This window comes from Phasianus colchicus, chromosome 38 (genome assembly GCF_987193195.1).
Source record: "Phasianus colchicus chromosome 38, bPhaCol1.hap1.1, whole genome shotgun sequence".
NCBI classification, from domain to species: Eukaryota; Metazoa; Chordata; class Aves; order Galliformes; family Phasianidae; genus Phasianus; species Phasianus colchicus.
Genome location: NC_143473.1, coordinates 1,308,161 through 1,330,623, shown reverse-complemented (window position 1 = coordinate 1,330,623; position 22,463 = coordinate 1,308,161). Strand labels below are relative to the sequence as shown.

Genomic DNA, 22,463 nt, shown 5'->3' with positions numbered 1-22,463 from the left:
CCAGCCCCATGGCTGACCCAACACACGTGTCCCCATTCCCATGGTTGACCCAACTCAAAGATCCCCATGGCTGACCCAAAACGAAGACCCCAATGTTGACCCAACACCCAGATCCCCCACGGCTGACCCAACACCCAGATCCCAATCCCCATGGTTGACCCAACACCTGTGTCTCCATCTCCATAAGTGGCCCAAGATGAAGACCCCCATCTGTAACCCAACACCAACACAAAGATCTCCATGGTTGACCCAACTCAAAGACCCCCATGGTTGACCCAAAACGAAGACCCCAAGGTTGACCCAACACCCAGATCCCCCATGGCTGACCCAACACCTGTGTCTCCATCTCCATAAGTGGTCCAACATGAAGACCCCCAAAGGTAACCCAACACGAAGACCCCCATGGTTGACCCAACACGAAGATCCCCATGTTTGACCCAACATGAAGACCCCCATGGTTGACCCAACACCCAGATCCCCATGGCTGACCCAACACATTTCCCTACCCCCATCCCACAACCAACCCAACACCCACCCCCACAGCTGACCCAACACCCAGATCCCCATGGTTGACCCAACACCTGTGTCTCCATCCCCACAACCGACCCCACACCCAGATCCCCATGGCTGACCCAACACACGTGTCTCCATCCCCACAACCGACCCAACACCCACCCCCATGGTTGACCCAACTCCCAGATCCCCATGGCTGACCCAACACACTTCCCAATCCCCATGGTTGACCCAACACCCGTGTCTCCATCTCCATAAGTGGCCCAACATGAAGACCCCCATACGTAACCCAATATGAAGACCCCCATGGTTGACCCAACACGAAGATCCCCATAGGTAATCCAACACCCAAATCCCCACTGCTGACCCAACACATCTCCCAACCCCCATCCCACAACTGACCCCACACCCAGATCCCCATGGCTGACCCAACACACATATCTCCATCCCCACAACTGACCCAACACCCATCCCCATGGTTGACCCCACACCCAGATCCCCATGGCTGACCCAACACACGTATCTCCATCCCCACAACCGACCCAACACCCATCCCCACAACTGACCAACACCCAGATCCCCATGGCTGACCCAACACACGTGTCTCCATCCCCACAACTGACCCAACCCCCATCCCACAACTGACCCCACACCCAGATCCCCACGGCTGACCCAACACACGTATCTCCATCCCCACAACCGACCCAACACCCATCCCCACAACTGACCCCACACCCAGATCCCCATGGCTGACCCAACACACGTATCTCCATCCCCACAACCGACCCAACACCCATCCCCACAACTGACCCCACACCCAGATCCCCACGGCAGACCCAACACACGTATCTCCATCCCCACAACCGACCCAACACCCACCCCCACAACTGACCCCACACCCAGATCCCCACGGCTGACCCAACACACGTGTCTCCATCCCCACAACTGACCCAACCCCCATCCCACAACTGACCCCACACCCAGATCCCCATGGTTGACCCAACACAGGTATCTCCATCCCCACAACCGACCCAACACCCACCCCCATGGTTGACCCCACACCCAGATCCCCATGGCTGACCCAACGCATTTCCCAACCCCCATCCCACAACCGACCCAACACCCACCCCCACGGTTGATCCAAATCCCAGATCCCCACGGCTGACCCCACACCCAGATCCCCACGGCTGACCCAACACACGTATCTCCATCCCCACAACCGACCCAACACCCATCCCCACGATTGACCCCACACCCATCCCCACGGATGAACCCCACCCCACCCCCTCACCCCTCCACACCTCGGCCTGTCCCCAGCCTCCATCTGCCCCAGCAGCCCCTCCATCCACGCCAGCAGCTCTTTGGCAGCCCCCACGAAGCGGACGCGCTCCGCAGCATCGGCCACGCGCAGCCTCCCTTCCTCGCAGGCTGCCAGCAGCTCCTTCCACGCCTTCAGCACCTCCTGCTCCCTCTTGGCGATGGCTTCGGCGTTATCCCCGGCGTAGACGGTCCTCAGTTGGGCAGCCCCTTCCTGGAGCTGCCTCACCTGTCCCACCAACACCTCCACGTCTCGTTCGAAGGCTCCCAGCGCCCTTTGGAGCCCTCCGGCCGACGCTCGAGGTTCGTGGGTCAATTCGGGCAACCGTCGACGTTTCTCCTCGATCTGCCCCAACAGCTCCCTGCAGTCGCTGAAGAATTTATGGAGCTCGTGAGAAGCTGCCAAGAGCTGAGCCCTGGTCTCCATCAGCTCCAGGAGGTCGGCCCAAGCTTCGTTGACTCCGTCCTTCCATTCGGCGATGGTGGCGGCGTCGGCGTGGCCGTAGTCGATGAGTTCGTCCACCATTTGGTTGACGGCGGAGATGCGCTCCTGGCCAACGTTGCCCGTCTCGCTGGCGAACTCCAGGAACTTCTCTTGGAGGAGCTGAAGAGAGGAGGGAGAGGTGAGGGGGGGGGGGGATGGGGGTGGGAGGGGGATGCAGAGGTTGGGGTGGTGATGAGCGTGGGATGCGCGGTGAGGAGCGAAGGAATGGCTGTGGATCTGAAGGATGAGCCAAGGATGGACTCAGGATGCAAAAATAGAGAAGGAATGGCTCTGGGACATGAAGAAAGGAGAAGGAATGGCTCCAGGACCCCCAAAAATGGGGAGGGAAAGACCCTAGGACTCCAAAAAATGGGGAAGGAATGACTCCAGAACCCCCAAAAATGGGGAAGGAACAATTCCGGGACCCCAAAAATGGGGAAGGAACACCTGTAGGACCCAAAAAATGGAGAAGGAACGACTCTAGGGCCCCAAAAAATGGGGAAGGAACGACTCCAAGACCCCCAAAAATGGGGAAGGAATGACTCCAGGGCCCCAAAAATGGGGAAGGAACACGTGTAGGACCTAAAGAATGGAGAAGGAACAACTCCAGGACCCCAAAAGTGGAGAAGGAACAACTCCAGGACCCCAAAAGTGGAGAAGGAACAAATCCAGGACCCCAAAAGTGGAGAAGGAACGACTCTGGGATCCCCCAAAAATGGAGAAGGAACACGTGTAGGACCCAAAGAATGGAGAAGGAACAACTCTAGGACCCCAAAAATGGAGAAGGAATGACTCTGGGACCCCAAAAGTGGGGGAGGAACACGTGTAGGACCCAAAGAATGGAGAAGGAACAACTCTAGGACCCCAAAAATGGAGAAGGAACAACTCTGGGACCCCAAAGAATGGAGAAGGAATGACTCTGGGATCCCCCAAAAATGGGGAAGGAACAACTCCAGGACTCCCAAAATGGAGAAGGAACGACTCCAGGACCCAAAAAATGGGGAAGGAATGACTCCAGGGCCCCAAAAATGGGGAAGGAACACGTGTAGGACCTAAAGAATGGAGAAGGAACAACTCCAGGACCCCAAAAATGGAGAAGGAACAACTCCAGGACCCCAAAAGTGGAGAAGGAACAAATCCAGGACCCCAAAAGTGGAGAAGGAACGACTCTGGGATCCCCCAAAAATGGAGAAGGAACACGTGTAGGACCCAAAGAATGGAGAAGGAACAACTCTAGGACCCCAAAAATGGAGAAGAAACAACTCCGGGACCCCAAAGAATGGAGAAGGAATGACTCTGGGATCCCCCAAAAATGGGGAAGGAACAACTCCAGGACTCCCAAAATGGAGAAGGAACGACTCTAGGGCCACAAAAATGGAGAAGGAACGACTCCAGGACCCAAAAAATGGGGAAGGAATGACTCCAGGGCCCCAAAAATGGGGAAGGAACACGTGTAGGACCTAAAGAATGGAGAAGGAACAACTCCAGGACCCCAAAAATGGAGAAGGAACAACTCCAGGACCCCAAAAGTGGAGAAGGAACGACTCCAGGACCCAAAAAATGGGGAAGGAATGACTCCAGGGCCCCAAAAATGGAGAAGGAACGACTCTGGGACCCCAAAAATGGGGAAGGAACACCTGTAGGATCCCAAAGAATGGAGAAGGAATGTTTCTAGGACCCCAAAAGTGGAGAAGGAACGACTCTAGAACTCAAGGAAAGAACACCTCCAGGATCCAAAAATGGAGAAGGAATGTCTCTAGAAGCTCCAGGATGGACCAAGGACATCCCAAGGACCCAAAGAATGGAAATAAGGACAACCCCAGGATCTGAAGAATGGAGAAGGAGCATCTGTAGGACCCAAAAACAGGGGAAGAAACATCTCCAGGACCTCCTGCTTGGACGATGGACATCCCTAGGAACTCAGGAACAGGAGAAGGAACCTCCAGGATGGACCAAGGACATCCTAAGGATCACAGGAGTGAATCAAGGACAACCCCAGGACCCAAAGAATGGAGAAGGGACACCTCCAGGACCCAAAGAACAGAGCAGGAACACCACCAGGACCCAAAGAACAGGGAAGGAACACCGCCAGGACCCAAAAACTGGAGAAGGAACACCTCCAGGACCCAAAGAACAAAGAAGCAACACCTCCAGGACCCAAAAATTGGAGAAGGGACACCTCCAGGACCCAAAAATTGGAGAAGGAGCATCTCCAGGAGTCAAAAACTGGAGAAGGAACACCTCCAGGACCCAAAGAACAGAGAAGGAACACCTCCAGGACCCAAAAACTGGAGAAGAAGCACCTCCAGGACCCAAAAAGTGGAGAAGGAACACTTCCAGGACCCAAAGAACAGAGAAGGGACACCTCCAGGACCCAAAAATTGGAGAAGGGACACCTCCAGGACCCAAAAATTGGAGAAGGAACACCTCCAGGACCCAAAGACTGGAGAAGGAACACCTCCAGGACCCAAAAACTGGAGAAAGAACACCTCCAGGGCCCCAAAAATTGGAGAAGGAACACCTCCAGGGCCCCAAAAATTGGAGAAGGAGCATCTCCAGGGCCCAAAGAACAGAGAAGGAACACCTCCAGGACTGAAAAACTGGAGAAGGAACACCGCCAGGACCCAAAGAACAGAGAAAAGACACCGCCAGGACCCAAAAACTGGAGAAGGGACACCTCCAGGACCCAAAGAACAGGGAAGGAACACCTCCAGGACCCAAAACTGGAGAAGGGACACCTCCAGGACCCAAAGAACAGGGAAGGAACACCTCCAGGACCCAAAACTGGAGAAGGGACACCTCCAGGACCCAAAGAACAGGGAAGGAACACCTCCAGGACCCAAAACTGGAGAAGGGACACCTCCAGGACCCAAAGAACAGGGAAGGAACACCTCCAGGACCCAAAACTGGAGAAGGGACACCTCCAGGACCCAAAGAACAGGGAAGGAACACCTCCAGGACCCAAAACTGGAGAAGGGACACCTCCAGGACCCAAAGAACAGGGAAGGAACACCTCCCGGACCCAACAATAAAGAAGAAACACTTCCAGGACCTCCAAGATGAACCAAGAACACCTCCAGAACCCAAAGAACAACCCGAGAACAAGGTGAAAAGAACAGAGCAGGAACCCCCACCCATCAAAACCAACCTCCATCACAAACCCACCCCCCAACACCCAACCCCCACCCCTCACCCTCAGGACCCCCCCCTTCCATCCCTCTTTCTCCAGGACCCACCTTCAGCACCCCCACCCCTCCAGGACCCCCCCAGGACCCCGAATGCCATCCCACCCCTCACCGTGACGTGCTCATAATCCTGCCCCAATTCGGGTGATCCGGCCACCACCTCTTTTTCTGCGATCCAATGTTCCAGGTCCCCCACCTCCCTCCCCAATTGCTGCAGCCACCACTGCTGTTCCAAAGCTGCTTTGCGTTCTTCCAGGAGTTCTTTCAGCCCCACGTACAGCCGGTCCACCCGAGACTGCCGCCGGCTCAGCTCCTCGCTGGGGAGGGGGGGGGGAGATGGGGGGGGGGGGGGGTTAAGGGGTGGGGGTGGAGGGGGTGGGGGGAGGGAGGGGGGCAGAGGGGAAGTCATTAAACGCAGCCTCAGTGTGGGGCGGTGGGGGCGCTGGGATTGGGGGGAGGGGGGTGGGGGGGGTGATGGGGGTGTGGGGGGGCATTGGGGGTGATGGGGACATTGGGGGTGATGGGGACATTGGGGGCGATGGGGGTGTGGGGGGGCATTGGGGTCGATGGGAACATTGGGGGCGATGGGGACATTGGGGGCTATGGGGACATTGGGGGCTATGGGGACAATGGGGACAATGGGGAAATTGGGGGCAATGGGGGTGTGGGTGGACATTGGGGGCAATGGGGACAATGGGGTTGTTGGGGATGTGGGGGGGCATTGGGGGCAAAGGGGACAATGGGGGTGATGGGAACGATGGGGGGGACATTGGGGGCAATGGGGACAAGGGGGGCGATGGGGACGTTGGGGGTGATGGGGGGGACATTGGGGGCAATGGGGGTGATGGGGGTGTGGGGGGGCATCGGGGGCAAAGGGGACAATGGGGGTGATGGGGGTGTGGGTGGGCATTGGGGACAATGGGGGTGATGGGGATGTGGGTGGGCATTGGGGACAATGGGGACATTGGGGGCGATGGGGACATTGGGAGCGATGGGGGCAAAGGGGAAAATTGGGGTGATGGGGACATTGGGGGGGCATCGGGGGCAAAGGGGACAATGGGGGTGATGGGGACAATGGGGACGTTGGGGATGAAGGGGATGTTGGGGGTGATGGGGGTGTGGGTGGGAATTGGAGTCGATGGGGACATTGGGGGGCATTGGGGGCAATGGGGACATTGGGGGGGCATTGGGGGCAAAGGGGACAATGGGGGTGATGGGGACAATGGGGACGTTGGGGGTGATGGGGGGGACATTGGGGGCAATGGGGGTGATGGGCGTGTGGGTGGGCATTGGGGGCAATGGGGACATTGGGGGCGATGGGGACATTGGGGGCGATGGGGGCAAAGGGGAAAATTGGGGTGATGGGGACGATGGGGACGATGGGGACGATGGGGACGATGGGGCTGTGGGTGGGCACTGGGGTCGATGGGGACATTGGGGGTGATGGGGATGTGGGGGGGCATCGGGGGCAAAGGGGACAATGGGGACATTATGGGGGGGGTTGGGGGTGACTTGGGGGTGACATGGGGGGGTTGGGGGTGACCTCTGACCTCTGGGGGTGCCCCATCTCCATGGGGACATTGGGGACATTTCTGGGGGGTTTGGGGGTGACCTCTGAACTCTGGGGGTGCCCCATCCCCATGGGGACATTGGGGACATTATGGGGGGGGGGTTGGGGGTGACATAGGGGGGGTTTGGGGGTGACCTCTGACCTCTGGGGGTTCCCCATCCCTATGGGGACATTGGGGACATTATGGGGGGGGGTCGGGGGTGACATGGGGGGGGTTTGGGGGTGACCTCTGACCTGTGGGGGGGCCCCATCCCTATGGGGACATTATGGGGGGGGTTTGGGGTGACATGGGGGGGTTTGGGGGTGACCTCTGACCTCTGGGGGTGCCCCATCCCCATGGGGACATTGGGGACGTTATGGGGGGGGTTGGGGTGACATGGGGGGGTTTGGGGGTGACCTCTGACCTCTGGGGGTGCTCCATCTCCATGGGGACATTGGGGACATTATGAGGGGGGGTCGGGGGTGACATGGGGGGGTTGGGGTGACATGGGGGGGTCTGGGTTGACCTCTGACCTCTGGGGGTGCCCCATCCCCATGGGGACATTGGGGACATTTCTGGGGGGTTTGGGGGTGACCTCTGAACTCTGGGGGTGCCCCATCCCTATGGGGACATTGGGGACATTATGGGGGGGGGTCGGGGGTGACATGGGGGGGTTGGGGGTGACCTCTGACCTCTGGGGGTGCCCCATCTCCATGGGGACATTGGGGACATTATGGGGGTTTTGGGGGTGACCTCTGACCTCTGGGGGTGCCCCATCTCCACGGGGACATTGGGGACATTATGGGGGGGGGGTTGGGGGTGACATGGGGGGGTTTGGGGTGACCTCTGACCTCTGGGGGTGCCCCATCCCCATGGGGACATTGGGGACATTTCTGGGGGGTTTGGGGGTGACCTCTGACCTCTGGGGTGCCCCATCCCCATGGGGACATTATGGGGGGGGGGTCGGGGTTGACATGGGGGTGTTTAGGGGCGACCTCTGACCTCTGGGGGTGCCCCATCCCCATGGGGACATTGGGGACATTTCTGGGGGGTTTGGGGGTGACCTCTGACCTCTGGGGTGCCCCATCCCCATGGGGACATTATGGGGGGGGGGTCGGGGTTGACATGGGGGGGTTTGGGTTGACCTCTGACTTCTGGGGGTGCCCCATCCCTATGGGGACATTGGGAACATTATGAGGGGGGGGTCGGGGGTGACATCGGGGGGTTTGGGGGTGACCTCTGACCTCTGGGGGTGTCTCATCACCACAGGGACATTGGGGACGTTATGGGGGGGGTTTGGGGGTGACATGGGGGGGTTTGGGGGTGACCTCTGACCTCTGGGGGCGCCCCATCCCCATGGGGACATTGGGGACATTATGGGGGGGGTTTGGGGGTGACCTCTGACCTCTGGGGGCGCCCCATCCCCATGGGGACATTGGGGACATTTTTGGGGGGTTTGGGGGTGACCTCTGAACTCTGGGGGTGCCCCATCCCTATGGGGACATTGGGGACATTATGGGGGGGGTTGGGGGTGACATAGGGGGGGTTTGGGGGTGACCTCTGACCTCTGGGGGTTCCCCATCCCCATGGGGACATTGGGGACATTTCTGGGGGGTTTGGGGGTGACCTCTGAACTCTGGGGGTATCTCATCACCACAGGGACATTGGGGACATTATGGGGGGGGGTCGGGGGTGACATCGGGGGTTTTGGGGGTGACCTCTGACCTCTGGGGGTGCCCCATCCCCATGGAGACATTGGGGACGTTATGGGGGGGTTTGGGGGTGACATGGGGGGGTTTGGGGGCGACCTCTGACCTCTGGGGGTGCCCCATCCCCATGGGGACATTGGGGACATTATGGGGGGTTTGGGGGTGACCTCTGACCTCTGGGGGTGCCCCATCCCCATGGAGACATTGGGGACGTTATGGGGGGGTTTGGGGGTGACATGGGGGGGTTTGGGGGCGACCTCTGACCTCTGGGGGTGCCCCATCCCCATGGGGACATTGGGGACAATATGGGGGGGGGTCGGGGGTGACATGGGGGGGTTTGGGTTGACCTCTGACTTCTGGGGGTGCCCCATCCCTATGGGGACATTGGGGACATTATGGGGGGGGGTTGGGGGTGACATGGGGGGGTCTGGGTTGACCTCTGACCTCTGGGGGTGCCCCATCCCCATGGGGACATTGGGGACATTTCTGGGGGGTTTGGGGGTGACCTCTGAACTCTGGGGGTATCTCATCACCACAGGGACATTGGGGACATTATGGGGGGGGGTCGGGGGTGACATCGGGGGTTTTGGGGGTGACCTCTGACCTCTGGGGGTGCCCCATCCCCATGGAGACATTGGGGACGTTATGGGGGGGTTTGGGGGTGACATGGGGGGGTTTGGGGGCGACCTCTGACCTCTGGGGGTGCCCCATCCCCATGGGGACATTGGGGACATTATGGGGGGTTTGGGGGTGACCTCTGACCTCTGGGGGTGTCTCATCACCACAGGGACATTGGGGACGTTATGGGGGGGGTTTGGGGGTGACATGGGGGGGGTTTGGGGGTGACCTCTGACCTCTGGGGGTGCCCCATCTCCAGCAGGGTGCGGCACTGCCGCGAGAGCTGCGCGATGCTGTCGGCGTAATTCTCCACCGTCTGCGCCGTGCGCAGCAGCTTCTGCAGCAGCTGCAGGGTGCTCTGCTCATCCTGGGGGGGGGGGAGGGTAAGGGGGGGGGCTTATGGGGGCAGTGGGGTTCATGGGGGGGATCTTCCACCAATCCCAACCCTGAGCACTGACCCCAAATCCCGGCTTTTTGCCCCAAACGCAAACGTATCCCAACCCCTGACTCCAAATCCCAAACCCCACCGCAATCCCCCATCCCCACTTTTCCCTTCTTCTCCCCCATCAGAAGCAGCTCCAGCTCCCCCAGCCCAATTCCAACCCCAACCCCACCCCAACCCCACCCCCATCCCACTCCCACCCCCACCCCAATCCCAAACCAATTCCATCCCAATTCCAACCCCAATCCCACCCCAATCCCAATCTAAACTCCACTCCCACCCCCATCCCCAGCTTTCCCTTCTCCTCCCCCATCAGCAGCAGCTCCTGCGCCCCCACCCCAATCCCAATCCCAACCCCACTCCCACCCCAATCCCAATCTCCACCACCTCCCCAATCCCAACCCCACCACCACCTCAATCCCAATCCCACCCCAATCCCAATTCCAATCCCACCTCAATCCCCGACCCCCACCTTTCCCTTCTCCTCCCCCATCAGCAGCAGCTCCTGCTCCCCCACCCCAATCCCAATCCCAACCCCACTCCCACCCCAATCCCATCCCCACCACCACCCCAATCCCAACCCCACCCCAATCCCAGCCCCAGCCCAATCCCAATCCCACCCCAATCCCCACCTTTCCCTTCTCCTCCCCCATCAGCTCCAGCTCCTGCTCCTCCAGCCCCATCCCACCCCAATCCCAATCCCACCCCCACCCCACTCCCACCCCAATCCCCGATCCCCACCCCAGCCCACCCCCACCCCAATCCCAAACCAATCCCCACCTTTCCCTTCTCCCCCATCAGCTGTAGCTCCTCCTTCTCCAGCCCCATCCCACCCCAATCCCAATCCCAAACCAATCCCACCCCAATCCCAGCCCCACCCAATCCCACTCCCACCCCAATCCCACCCCAATCCCAGCCCCACCCCAATCCCATCCCCACCACCACCCCAATCCCAATCCCAACCCCACCGCACTCCCACCCCAATCCCCGATCCCCACCCCAGCCCACCCCCACCCCAATCCCAAACCAATCCCCACCTTTCCCTTCTCCTCCCCCATCAGCAGCAGCTCCTGCTCCCCCACCCCAATCCCACCCCAATCCCAGCCCCACCCCCACCCCGATCCCACCCCGATCCCACCCCAATCCCCGACCCCCACCTTTCCCTTCTCCTCCCCCATCAGCAGCAGCTCCTGCTCCCCCAGCCAGGCCTCCACCTCGCTGACGTCGCAGCAGTACTGCTGCAGCCTGAAGGCCGCATCCAAGTCGCTCTGCCTCCTCTCGCTGCGTTCCTGCAGAGCCCCCCAGGCCCCCCCCAGTCTGTCCCGCAGCTCCCGGACGCCGTCGGCCTCGGGGCAGCGCACGGCGGCGGCGGCGGCGGCTCGATCCAGGAGTTCGGCCACGCGGCAGCGCCGCGCCTGCAGCTCCCGGCGGAGGGTCTGTGGGGATGGGGCCTTAATCCCAATCCTAATCTCGAGATCATTCGGAATCCCAATCCTAATCCCGACCCCGAGGCCATTCGTAATCTCAGTTCTAATCCCGACCCCGAGACCATTCATAATCCGGATCTCAATCCCAACCCTGAGACCATTCATAATCCCGACCCCAATCGTGACCCCGAGACCATTCATAATCCTGACCCAAATCCCACTCATAATCCCAATCCTAATCCCAACCCCGAGACCGTTCATAATCCCAATCCTAATCCTAATGCCGACACCATTCGTAATCCCAATCCTAATCCTGACCCCGAGGCCATTTGTAATCCCGACCTCAAACCTATTCATAATCCCGACCCCAATCCCATTCGTAATCCCAATTCTAATACTGACCCCAAACCCATTCGTAATCCCAATTCTAATCCTGACCACAAACCCATTCATAATCCCAATCTTAATCCCAACCCCAAGACCATTCATAATCCCAACCCTAATTCCAACGCTGAGACAATTCATAATCACAGTCCTAATCCCAATCCCAAGAGCATTCATAATCCCAATCCTAACCCTAACCTCATAATTGTAATCCCAATCCTAATCCCAACCCCAATCCCATTCATAATCCTAACTCCAAACCCATTCGTAATCCCAATCTTAATCCCGACCCCAATCCCATTCATAATCCCAATCCTAATCCCAACCTCAAGCCCATTCATAATCCCCATCTTAATTCCAACCCCACAACCATTCATAATCCTGACCCCATTCCAATCCCAACCCCAATCCCACACCAATCCCAATCCCAATCCCACCCCACCCCCAATCTCAATCCCACCCCCAATGCAGCCCTATCCCAATCCCAATCCCATCCCAATCCCACCCCACCCCCAATGCAGCCCAACTCCAATCCCAATCCAACCCCAACCCCAAACACAATCCCACCTCCACCCCAATCCCACCCCACCCCCAATCCCAATCCCACCCCAATGCAGCCCTATCCCAATCCCAATCCCACCCCAATCCCAATCCCACCCCCAATGCAGACCTATCGCAATCCCAATCCCACCTCAATCCCAATCCCACCCCCAATGCAGACCTATCCCAATCCCACCCCAATCCCAATCCCACCCCCAATGCAGCCCTATCCCAATCCCAATCCAACCCCAATCCCAATCCCACCCCAATGCAGCCCTATCCCAATCCCAATCCCACCCCAATCCCAATCCCACCCCCAATGCAGACCTATCGCAATCCCAATCCCACCTCAATCCCAATCCCACCCCCAATGCAGACCTATCCCAATCCCACCCCAATCCCAATCCCACCCCCAATGCAGCCCTATCCCAATCCCAATCCAACCCCAATCCCACCCCAACCCCAATGCAGCCCTATCCCAATCCCAATCCAACCCCAACCCCAATGCAGCCCTATCCCAATCCCAATCCAACCCCAACCCCAATGCAGCCCTATCCCAATCCCAATCCAACCCCAATCCCACCCCAACCCCAATGCAGCCCAACTCCAATCCCAATCCAACCCCAACCCCAAACACAATCCCACCTCCACCCCAATCCCACCCCACCCCCAATCCCACCCCAATGCAGCCCTATCCCAATCCCAATCCCACCCCAAACCCACCCCACCCCCAATGCAGCGCAACTCCCATCCCAATCCAACCCCAACCCCAAACCCAATCCCACCTCCACCCTAATCCCACCCCAACCCCCCCTAATCCCAATCCCAATCCCAATCCCACCTGATTCTTCTTCAGCTGCAGCTGCACGCTCTGCAGGTCGGTGCCCACATCCTGCTGCGATGCGAGGGGCAGCCGCTCCTGAACCCACAGCTGGGGGGAAACGGGGCGATTCTGTGGGGTGGGGGCTGCAGCCCAACCCCCGTCCTGACCCACAGCCCCAATCCCACCGCCAGTGCAATCCCAATCCCATTGTAATCCCAATCCCATTGTAATCCCAATCCCACCGCCACTGCAATCCCAATCCCATTGTAATCCCCAATCCCAATGCCACTGCAATCCCAATCCCATTGTAATCCCAATCCCAATGCCACTGCAATCCCAATCCCATTGTAATCCCAATCCCACCCCCACTGCAATCCCAATCCCATTGTAATCCCAATCCCAATGCCACTGCAATCCCAATCCTAATCCCCCCACTGCAATCCCACTCCCAATCCCCCCACTGCAATCCCAACACCCCCCCGCAATCCCAATCCCCCGCACTGCAATCCCAATCCCCCCCCACAATCCCAATCCCAATCCCCCCCGCAATCCCAATCCCAATCCCCCCACTGCAATCCCAATCCCAATCCCAATCCCCCTCGGCAATCCCAATCCCAATCCCCCCACTGCAATCCTCAATCCTATTGTAATCCCAATTCCAATCCTATTCTTATTATAATCCCAATCTCCATCCCATTCCCATTGCAATCCCAATCCCATCCCAGTCCTGTCCCCATTGTAATCCTAATCCCATCCCAATCCTGTCCCCATTACAATCCCTGTCCCTCCTAAACCCCAACCCAACCCAATCCCATCCCATCCCACCCTGACCCTAATCCCACCCTAATTCAACCCCAATCCTGCCATAATCCCACCCTAATCCCAATCCCACCCCCCATCTCACCAGCTCATCCTCCAACTCGTGCCCCAGCTGTATCCCACCCCACCCTGATCCTAATCCCACCCCAATCTTGCCATAATCCCACCCCTATTCCATCCTAATCCCATCCCCAATCCCACCCTCCCATCTCACCAGCTCATCCTCCAGCTCATACCCCACCTGCATCCCATCCCACCCTGATCCTAATCCCACCGCAATCCCACCATAATCCCACCCTGATCCCACCCCAATCCCACCCCCCATCTCACCAGCTCATCCTCCAGCTTGTGCCCCAGCTGCATCCCATCCCGCCCTGATCCTAATCCCGCTGTAATCCCGCCATAATCCCACCCCTATCCTGCCCCCCATCTCACCAGCTCATCCTCCAGCTCTTGCCCCAGCTGCATCCCATCCCACCCTGATCCTTATCCCGCTGTAATCCCGCCATAATCCTGCCGTAATCCTGCCATAATCCCACCCCAATCCCAACCCCCCATCTCACCAGCTCATCCTCCAGCTCGTGCCCCACCTGCATCCCATCCCGCCCTGATCCTAATCCCACCATAATCCCACTGTAATCCCACCCCAATCCCACCCTGATCCCACCCTGATCCCACCTCCACTCTCACCAGCTCATCCTCCAGCTTGTGTCCCAACTGCATCCCATCCCACCCTGATCCTAATCCCGACATAATCCCGCTGTAATCCTGCCATAATCCCGCTGTAATCCCGCCATAATCCCACCCCAATCCCAACCCCCCATCTCACCAGCTCATCCTCCAGCTCGTGCCCCACCTGCATCCCATCCCACTCCGATCCTAATCCCACCCCGATCCCGCCATAATCCCACCCCGATCCCGCCATAATCCCACCCCGATCCCAACCCCCCATCTCACCAGCTCATCCTCCAGCTTGTGCCCCACCTGCATCCCATCCCACCCTGATCCTAATCCCGCCATAATCCCGCCCTGATCCTAATCCCACCCCCCATCTCACCAGCTCATCCTCCAGCTTGTGCCCCAGCTGCATCCCATTCCACCCTGATCCTAATCCTGCCCCAATCCCACCCCAATCCCACCCTAATCGCACCCCAATCCCAACCCCCCATCTCACCAGCTCATCCTCCAGCTCGTGCCCCACCTGCATCCCATCCCGCCCTGATCCTAATCCCGCCATAATCCCACTGTAATCCCACCCCAATCCCACCCTGATCCCACCCTGATCCCACCTCCACTCTCACCAGCTCATCCTCCAGCTTGTGTCCTACCTGCATCCCATCCCACGCTGATTCTAATCCCACCATAATCCTGCTGTAATCCCGCCATAATCCCACCCCAATCCCAACCCCCCATCTCACCAGCTCATCCTCCAGCTCGTGCCCCACCTGCATCCCATCCCACCCTGATCCTTATCCCGCTGTAATCCCGCCATAATCCCGCCGTAATCCTGCCATAATCCCACCCCAATCCCAACCCCCCATCTCACCAGCTCATCCTCCAGCTTGTGTCCCAACTGCATCCCATCCCACCCTGATCCTAATCCCGACATAATCCCACTGTAATCCCACCCCAATCCCACCCTGATCCCACCCTGATCCCACCTCCACTCTCACCAGCTCATCCTCCAGCTTCTGCCCCAGCTGCATCCCATCCCGCCCTGATCCTAATCCCGCCATAATCCCACTGTAATCCCACCCCAATCCCACCCTAATCCCACCCCAATCCCATCCTCCCATCTCACCAGCTCATCCTCCAGCTCGTGCCCCACCTGCATCCCATCCCGCCCTGATCCTAATCCCACCATAATCCCACTGTAATCCCACCCCAATCCCAACCTGATCCCACCCCCAATCTCACCAGCTCATGCTCCATCTTGTGCCCCACCTGCATCCCATCCCACCCTGATCCTAATCCCACCCCAATCCCGCCATAATCCCACCCCAATCCCACCATAATCCCACCCCAATCCCAACCCCCCATCTCACCAGCTCATCCTCCAGCTTGTGTCCCACCTGCATCCCATCCCACCCCGATCGTAATCCCACCCCAAGCCTGCCATAATCCCACCCTAATCCTGCCGTAATCCCACCCCAATCCCAACCCCCCATCTCACCAGCTCATCCTCCAGCTCGTGCCCCACCTGCATCCCATCTCACCCTGATCCTAATCCTGCCCTAATCCTACTGTAATCCCACCATAATCCCGCCCCAATCCCTCCATAATCCCACCCCAATCCCACCCCCCCATCTCACCAGCTCATCCTCCAGCTCGTGCCCCAGCTGCTGCAGCTCCTTGGCTGCCAGCAGGACGCGGCGGCGCTCCTTCAGCGGTTCGATCAGGCGGACGATTCTCGTCCCCACCGCGTTCTGCCGCTCCCCCACCGCCTCCGCCCCGGGGGCTCCGGGGGGCAACGCTGCCGCAGCTGCACGCAGCTCCCCTGCCTCCTGCGACCACTGCTCCACCTGAGACTCCATGCTCTGGAGGGGGGAGGGGGCTGGGATTAGGATGGGATTACGGCTTTGGCCTCTTGCGATCGCTCTGTAATCCCATTTGAACCTGCCCTTAATCCCGTTGGAAGCCGTGCGTAATCCCGTTCGACAAGGCGTTCATCCCATTGGAAGCAGCTCTTAATCCCATTGGAACCAGCCCTTCATCTAATCCCACCTAGCTCTTAATCCCATTGGAACCAGCTCTTTGTTTAATCCCAACCAGCTCTTAATCCCATTGGAACCAGCCCTTTGTTTAATCCCAGCCAGCTCTTAATCCCATTGGGTCCAGCCCTTCGTCTAATCCCACCCTTAAACCCACCCCAACACATAATCCCAATCCAAAGCATAATCCCACCCTAACCAACACATAATCCACTCCTATACATAATCCCGCCCCTCTCCAGCCATAATCCCACCCCAATCAGCCCATAATCCCATCCCAATCAGCCCATAATCCCACCCCTCCCCAGCCATAATCCCACCCCAATCAGCCCATAATCCCACCCCAGCCCATAATCCCACCCCAATCAGATCATAATCCCACCCCAACCAACCCATAATCCCACCCCAACCCATAATCCCACCCCTCCCCAGCCATAATCCCACCCCAATCAGCCCATAATCCCACCCCAATCAGACCATAATCCCACCCCAACCCATAATCCTGCCCCTCCCCAGCCATAATCCCACCCCAACCAACCCATAAACCCACCCCAACCAACCCATAATCCCCCCAACCCATAATCCTGCCCCTCCCCAGCCATAATCCCACCCCTATCAACCCATAATCCCCCCCAACCCATAATCCCGCCCCTCCCCAGCCATAATCCCACCCCAATCAGCCCATAATCCCACCCCAGACCATAATCCCCCCAACCCATAATCCCGCCCCTCCCCAGCCATAATCCCACCCCAATCAGCCAATAATCCCACCCCAACCCATAATCCCACCCCTCCCCAGCCATAATCCCACCCCAATCAGCCAATAATCCCACCCCAGACCATAATCCCACCCCTCCCCAGCCATAATCCCACCCCAATCAGCCCATAATCCCACCCCAACCCATAATCCCACCCCAACCAACCCATAATCCCACCCCTCCCCAGCCATAATCCCATCATTGAGACCCACCTGCAGCCTCCGGAGCTGCGCCCCCAGGGCCGCCCCTTCTCCCCCCGCCCTCAGCTGCTCCTCCAACCTCCCCAGCCTCCTCTCCAGGTCGGCGTAGCCTCGCTGCAGCCTCTGAGCCGCCCCTGCCGCCCTCAGCCGTTCCGCCCGCGCCTGCGCCGCGCTCTCCAGCTCCGTCCAACGCTGTCGCACCGCCGCCAGCTGCTGCCCCACCGCGCCGGCCAGAGCCGGGCGCTCCTGAAGCAGCTGCTGCCCTTCCTAGGGGGAGAAGGAGGTGATGGGGGTGGGGCAGCAGTGGGGATGGGGGACAGTGGAAGGGCTTGGGGGATGTTAGGGGACAGCAGTGACATGGGGACAGCAGTGGGGATGAGGGGATGTCAGGGATATAGGGATAGCAGTAGGGATGTGGGGACAGTGGAGGGGATGTGGGGACAGTGGAGGGGATGTGGGGTTGTCCGGGATGTCAGAGGACAGCAGTGGGGATGTGGGGACAGTGGAGGGGATGGGGGGACTTTGGGGACAGCAGTGACATGGGGACAGCAGTGGGGATGGGGGGATGGCAGTGACATGGGGACAGCGGTAGGGATGTGGGGACAGCAGCGACATGGGGACAGCAGTAGGGATGTGGGGACAGCAGTGAGGTATGGGGGGGTGTCAGAGGACAGCAGTGATGTGGGGACAGTGGAAGGGATGGGGGGATGTCAGGGATGTGGGGACAGCAGTGACATGGGGACAGCAGTAGGGATGTGGGGACAGCAGTGGGGATGAGGGGATGTCAGGGATATAGGGACAGCAGTAGGGATGTGGGGACAGTGGAGGGGATGTGGGGTTGTCCGGGATGTCAGAGGACAGCAGTGGGGATGTGGGGACAGTAGAGGGGATGGGGGGACTTTGGGGACAGCAGTGACACGGGGACAGCAGTGGGGATGGGGGGATGGCAGTGACATGGGGACAGCAGTAGGGATGTGGGGACAGCAGTGGGGATGAGGGGACAGTGGAGGGGATGTGGGGTTGTCCGGGATGTCAGAGGACAGCAGTGGGGATGTGGGGACAGTGGAGGGGATGGGGGGACTTTGGGGACAGCAGTGACATGGGGACAGCAGTGAGGATGGGGGGATGTCAGGGATGTGGGGACAGCGGTAGGGATGTGGGGACAGCAGGGATGTGGGGACAGCAGGGATTTGGGGACAGCAGTGACATGGGGACAGCAGTGGAGGATGTGGGGTTTTCCGAGATGTGGGGACAGCAGTGACATGGGGACAGTGGAGGGGATGGGGGGACTTTGGGGACAGCAATGATGTGGGGACAGTGGTGGGGACGGGGGGATGTCAGTGGAGGTATAGGATTGTCAGTGGGGACATGGGGACAGCAGTGACATGGGGACAGCAGTGGGGATGTGGGGACAGTGGAGGGGATGGGGGATGTCAGGGGACAGCAGTGGGGATGGGGGGACATTGGGGACAGCAGTGACATGGGGACAGCGGTGCGGATGGGGGGACAGCAAGGGGGATACCAAGGGATGTCAGTGACATGGGGACATCAGTGGGGTGATGGGGACAGCGGAGGGGACGGGGGGATGGCAGGGATGTGGGGACAGCAGTGACATGGGGACAGCAGTGGAGATGGGGGGATGTCAGGGATATAGGGACAGCAGTAGGGATGTGGGGACAGTGGAGGGGATGGGGGGACTTTGGGGACAGCAGTGACATGGGGACAGCAGAGGGGATGGGGGGGTGTCAGGGATATGGGGACAGCGGCAGGGATGTGGGGACAGCAGGGATGTGGGGACAGCAGTGACATGGGGACAGCAGTGGAGGATGTGGGGTTGTCCGAGATGTGGGGACAGCAGTGACATGGGGACAGTGGAGGGGATGGGGGGACTTTGGGGACAGCAATGATGTGGGGACAGTGGTGGGGACGGGGGGATGTCAGTGGAGGTATAGGATTGTCAGTGGGGACATGGGGACAGCAGTGACATGGGGACAGCGGAGGGGATGGGGGGATGTCAGGGATGTGGGGACAGCAGGGATGTGGGGACAGCAGTGGGGACATTGGGGACAACAGCAGTAGGGATGTGGGGACAGCAGTGGGGATGTGGGGATGTTGGGGGACAGCAGTCATGTGGGGACAGCAGTGACATGGGGACAGCAGTGGGGATGTGGGGACGTCAGTGGGGTTGTGGGGACAGCAGTGGGGACAGCAGTGACACGGGGACAGCGGTGACACGGGAACAGCAGTTGGGTGATGGGGACAGCGGTGACATGGGGACAGAGGAGGGGATGTGGGGACATTGGGGACAGGAGTGGGGGCGTGGGGACGTCAGTGGGGTCATGGGGACATCAGTGGGGACATGAGGACAGCAGTGATGTGAGGTCATCAGTGGGGTGATGGGGACAGCAGTGATGGGGGGATGTCAGGGATGTGGGGACAGCGGAGGTGTGGGGACAGCAGTGACATGGGGACAGGGGAGGGGATTTGGGGACATTGGGACAGCGGTGGGGATGTGGGGATGTCAGTGGGGTCGTGGGGACAGCAGTGACATGGGGACAGTGGTGAGACGGGGACAGCAGTGGGGTGGGGACATCAGTGGGGTGACGGGGACAGTGGTGACATGGGGACAGCAGTGGGGTGGGGACATCAGTGGGGTCGTGGGGACAGCAGTGATGGGGGGATGCCAGGGATATGGGGACAGCAGTGACATGGGGACAGTGGTGACATGGGGGCATCAGTGGGGTGACGGGGACAGCGGTGACATGGGGACAGGGGAGGCGATGTGGGGACATTGGGGACAGCAGTGGGGGCGTGGGGACATCAGTGGGGTCATGGGGACAGCAGTGGGGACAGCAGTGACATGGGGACAGCGGTGAGACGGGGACAGCAGTGGGGTGGGGACATCAGTGGGGTGACGGGGACAGCAGTGACGTGGGGACGGGGAGGGGATGTGAGGACATTGGGGACAGCAGTGGGGACGTGGGGACGTCAGTGGGGTCGTGGGGACAGCGGTGACATGGGGACAGTGGTGAGACGGGGACAGCAGTGGGATGGGGACATCAGTGGGGTGACGGGGACAGCAGTGACGTGGGGACAGGGGAGGGGATGTGGGGACATTGGGGGCGTCAGTGGGGTCGTGGGGACAGCGGTGACACGGGGACATCAGTGAGGTGGGGACAGCAGTGATGGGGGGGACATCAGTGACACAGGGACAGTGGTGACACAGGGACAGCAGTGGGGTGGGGACATCGGGGGGGACGTCGGGGGGGGGGAGCAGTGACAATGGGGACGGCGGTGACACGGGGACAGCAGTGGGGACACAGAGACGAGGAGGGGGGGACAGCAGTGATGGTGTCACCACCCCCCTCCCCCACCCCGCAAAGTGTCCCCTCCCCCCCCGCTCCATGCTGTCCCCATGTCCCCCCCCCCCATGTCCCCACATCCCCCCCCATCCCGACGTCCCCACGTTGTCCCTCTGTCACCCCGCTGTCCCCAAGCCCCCCCCGCTGCCCCCCCATTGTCCCCACATCCCCCCCACCCCTCCATGCCCCCCCATCCCCAGTGCCCCCCCCCCCACCGTGTCCCCACGTCCCTCATTCCCCCCCCCATTGTCCCCACGTGCCCCCACCCCCCATTGTCCCCAATGTCCCCCCATTGTCCCCAAACCCCCCACATCTCCGCATCCCATTGTCCCCCCCCCATCCCCTACTGTCCCTCCACACCCCCATTGCCCCCCCCAAACCGTTCTCCCCTCTGCCCCCCCCCACTGCCCCCCCCCCATTTCCCCCCCCACCCCCCATTGTCCCCAATGTCCCCCCATTGTCCCCAACCCCCCCACATCTTCCCCCCCATCCCCCACTGCCCCCCCCCACACCGTTCTCCCCACTGTCCCCCCCCCACTGCCCCCCCCCATTGACCCCCCCATTGTCCTCCCCACTCCCCCATTGTCCCCCATTGTCCCCCATTGTCCCCCCCCCAGTCACAATGTGCCCTGTGGGGGGGGGGGGATGAAATTTGGGGGGGGGGGGGGTTGAAGGGTTTTGGGGGTGATAAGGGCTTTTTATGGGGGGGGGTCGGTTATTTTGGTGGGGGGGTTGCAGGGAATTGAGGGGAGAATGGGGGAGATGTGCTTTTTTTTTTGGGGGGGGGGGGGATCACGAGTAGTTTATGGGGGGGTGAAAAAAAGGGGGGGGGTGTTTGGGGGGGGGTCCTAAGGGGGGGTGTAGTAAAGGAGGGGGTCGAGGGGGGGTTGAAATGGGGGGGGTGCAATAAGGGGGGGGGGGCAATGATAGGGATGCAATTTGAGGGGGGGTGCAATGGGGGGGTGCAATTTGGGGGGGGGTCGCAATGGGGTCGTGCAATAAGGGGGGGGGCAATGATAGGGATGCAATTTGAGGGGGGGTCAATGGGGGGGTTGCAGTTTGGGGGGGGTCGCAATGGGGTCGTGCAATAAGGGGGGGGTTAAGATGGGGGGGTCGTAAAGGGGGGGGTCGCAATGGGGTCGTGCAATAAGGGGGGGTTAAGATGGAGATGTAATGGGGGGGGTCGTAAAGGGGGGGGGTCGCAATGGGGTCGTGCAATAAGGGGGGGGGCAACGATAGGGATGCAATTTGGGGGGGGGGTCAATGGGGGGTTGCAATTTGGGGGGGGGTCGCAATGGGGTCGTGTAATGGGGGGGGGCAATGATAGGGATGCAATTTGAGGGGGGGGTGCAATTTGGGGGGGGGGCGCAATGGGGTCGTGCAATAAGGGGGGGGGCAATGATAGGGATGCAATTTGAGGGGGGGTTCAATGGGGGGGGTGCAATTTGGGGGGGGGTCGCAATGGGGTCGTGCAATAAGGGGGGGTTAAGATGGAGATGTAATTGGGGGGGGTTGTAAAAGGGGGGGGGGCGCAATGGGGTCTTGCAATAAGGGGGGGGGCAATGATAGGGATGCAATTTGAGGGGGGGTCAATGGGGGGGGTTGCAATTTGGGGGGGGTC

At 59.9% G+C, this 22,463-nt stretch overlaps 1 protein-coding gene across 1 annotated transcript in view; it reads right to left on the bottom strand.

The window, feature by feature from the left end:
* Positions 1–22,463, bottom strand: part of SPTBN4 (spectrin beta, non-erythrocytic 4) — a 95,578-nt gene that overhangs the window by 19,064 nt on the left and 54,051 nt on the right. The window contains exons 19-25 of the mRNA XM_090129870.1: positions 17,493–17,747; positions 16,124–16,348; positions 13,011–13,100; positions 10,976–11,254; positions 9,613–9,743; positions 5,612–5,816; positions 1,815–2,434 (exon numbers count right to left, since the gene is read on the bottom strand). Coding sequence (XP_089985996.1) covers positions 1,815–2,434; positions 5,612–5,816; positions 9,613–9,743; positions 10,976–11,254; positions 13,011–13,100; positions 16,124–16,348; positions 17,493–17,747 — 1,805 coding nt within the window. The remainder of the gene's footprint in view (positions 1–1,814; positions 2,435–5,611; positions 5,817–9,612; positions 9,744–10,975; positions 11,255–13,010; positions 13,101–16,123; positions 16,349–17,492; positions 17,748–22,463) is intronic.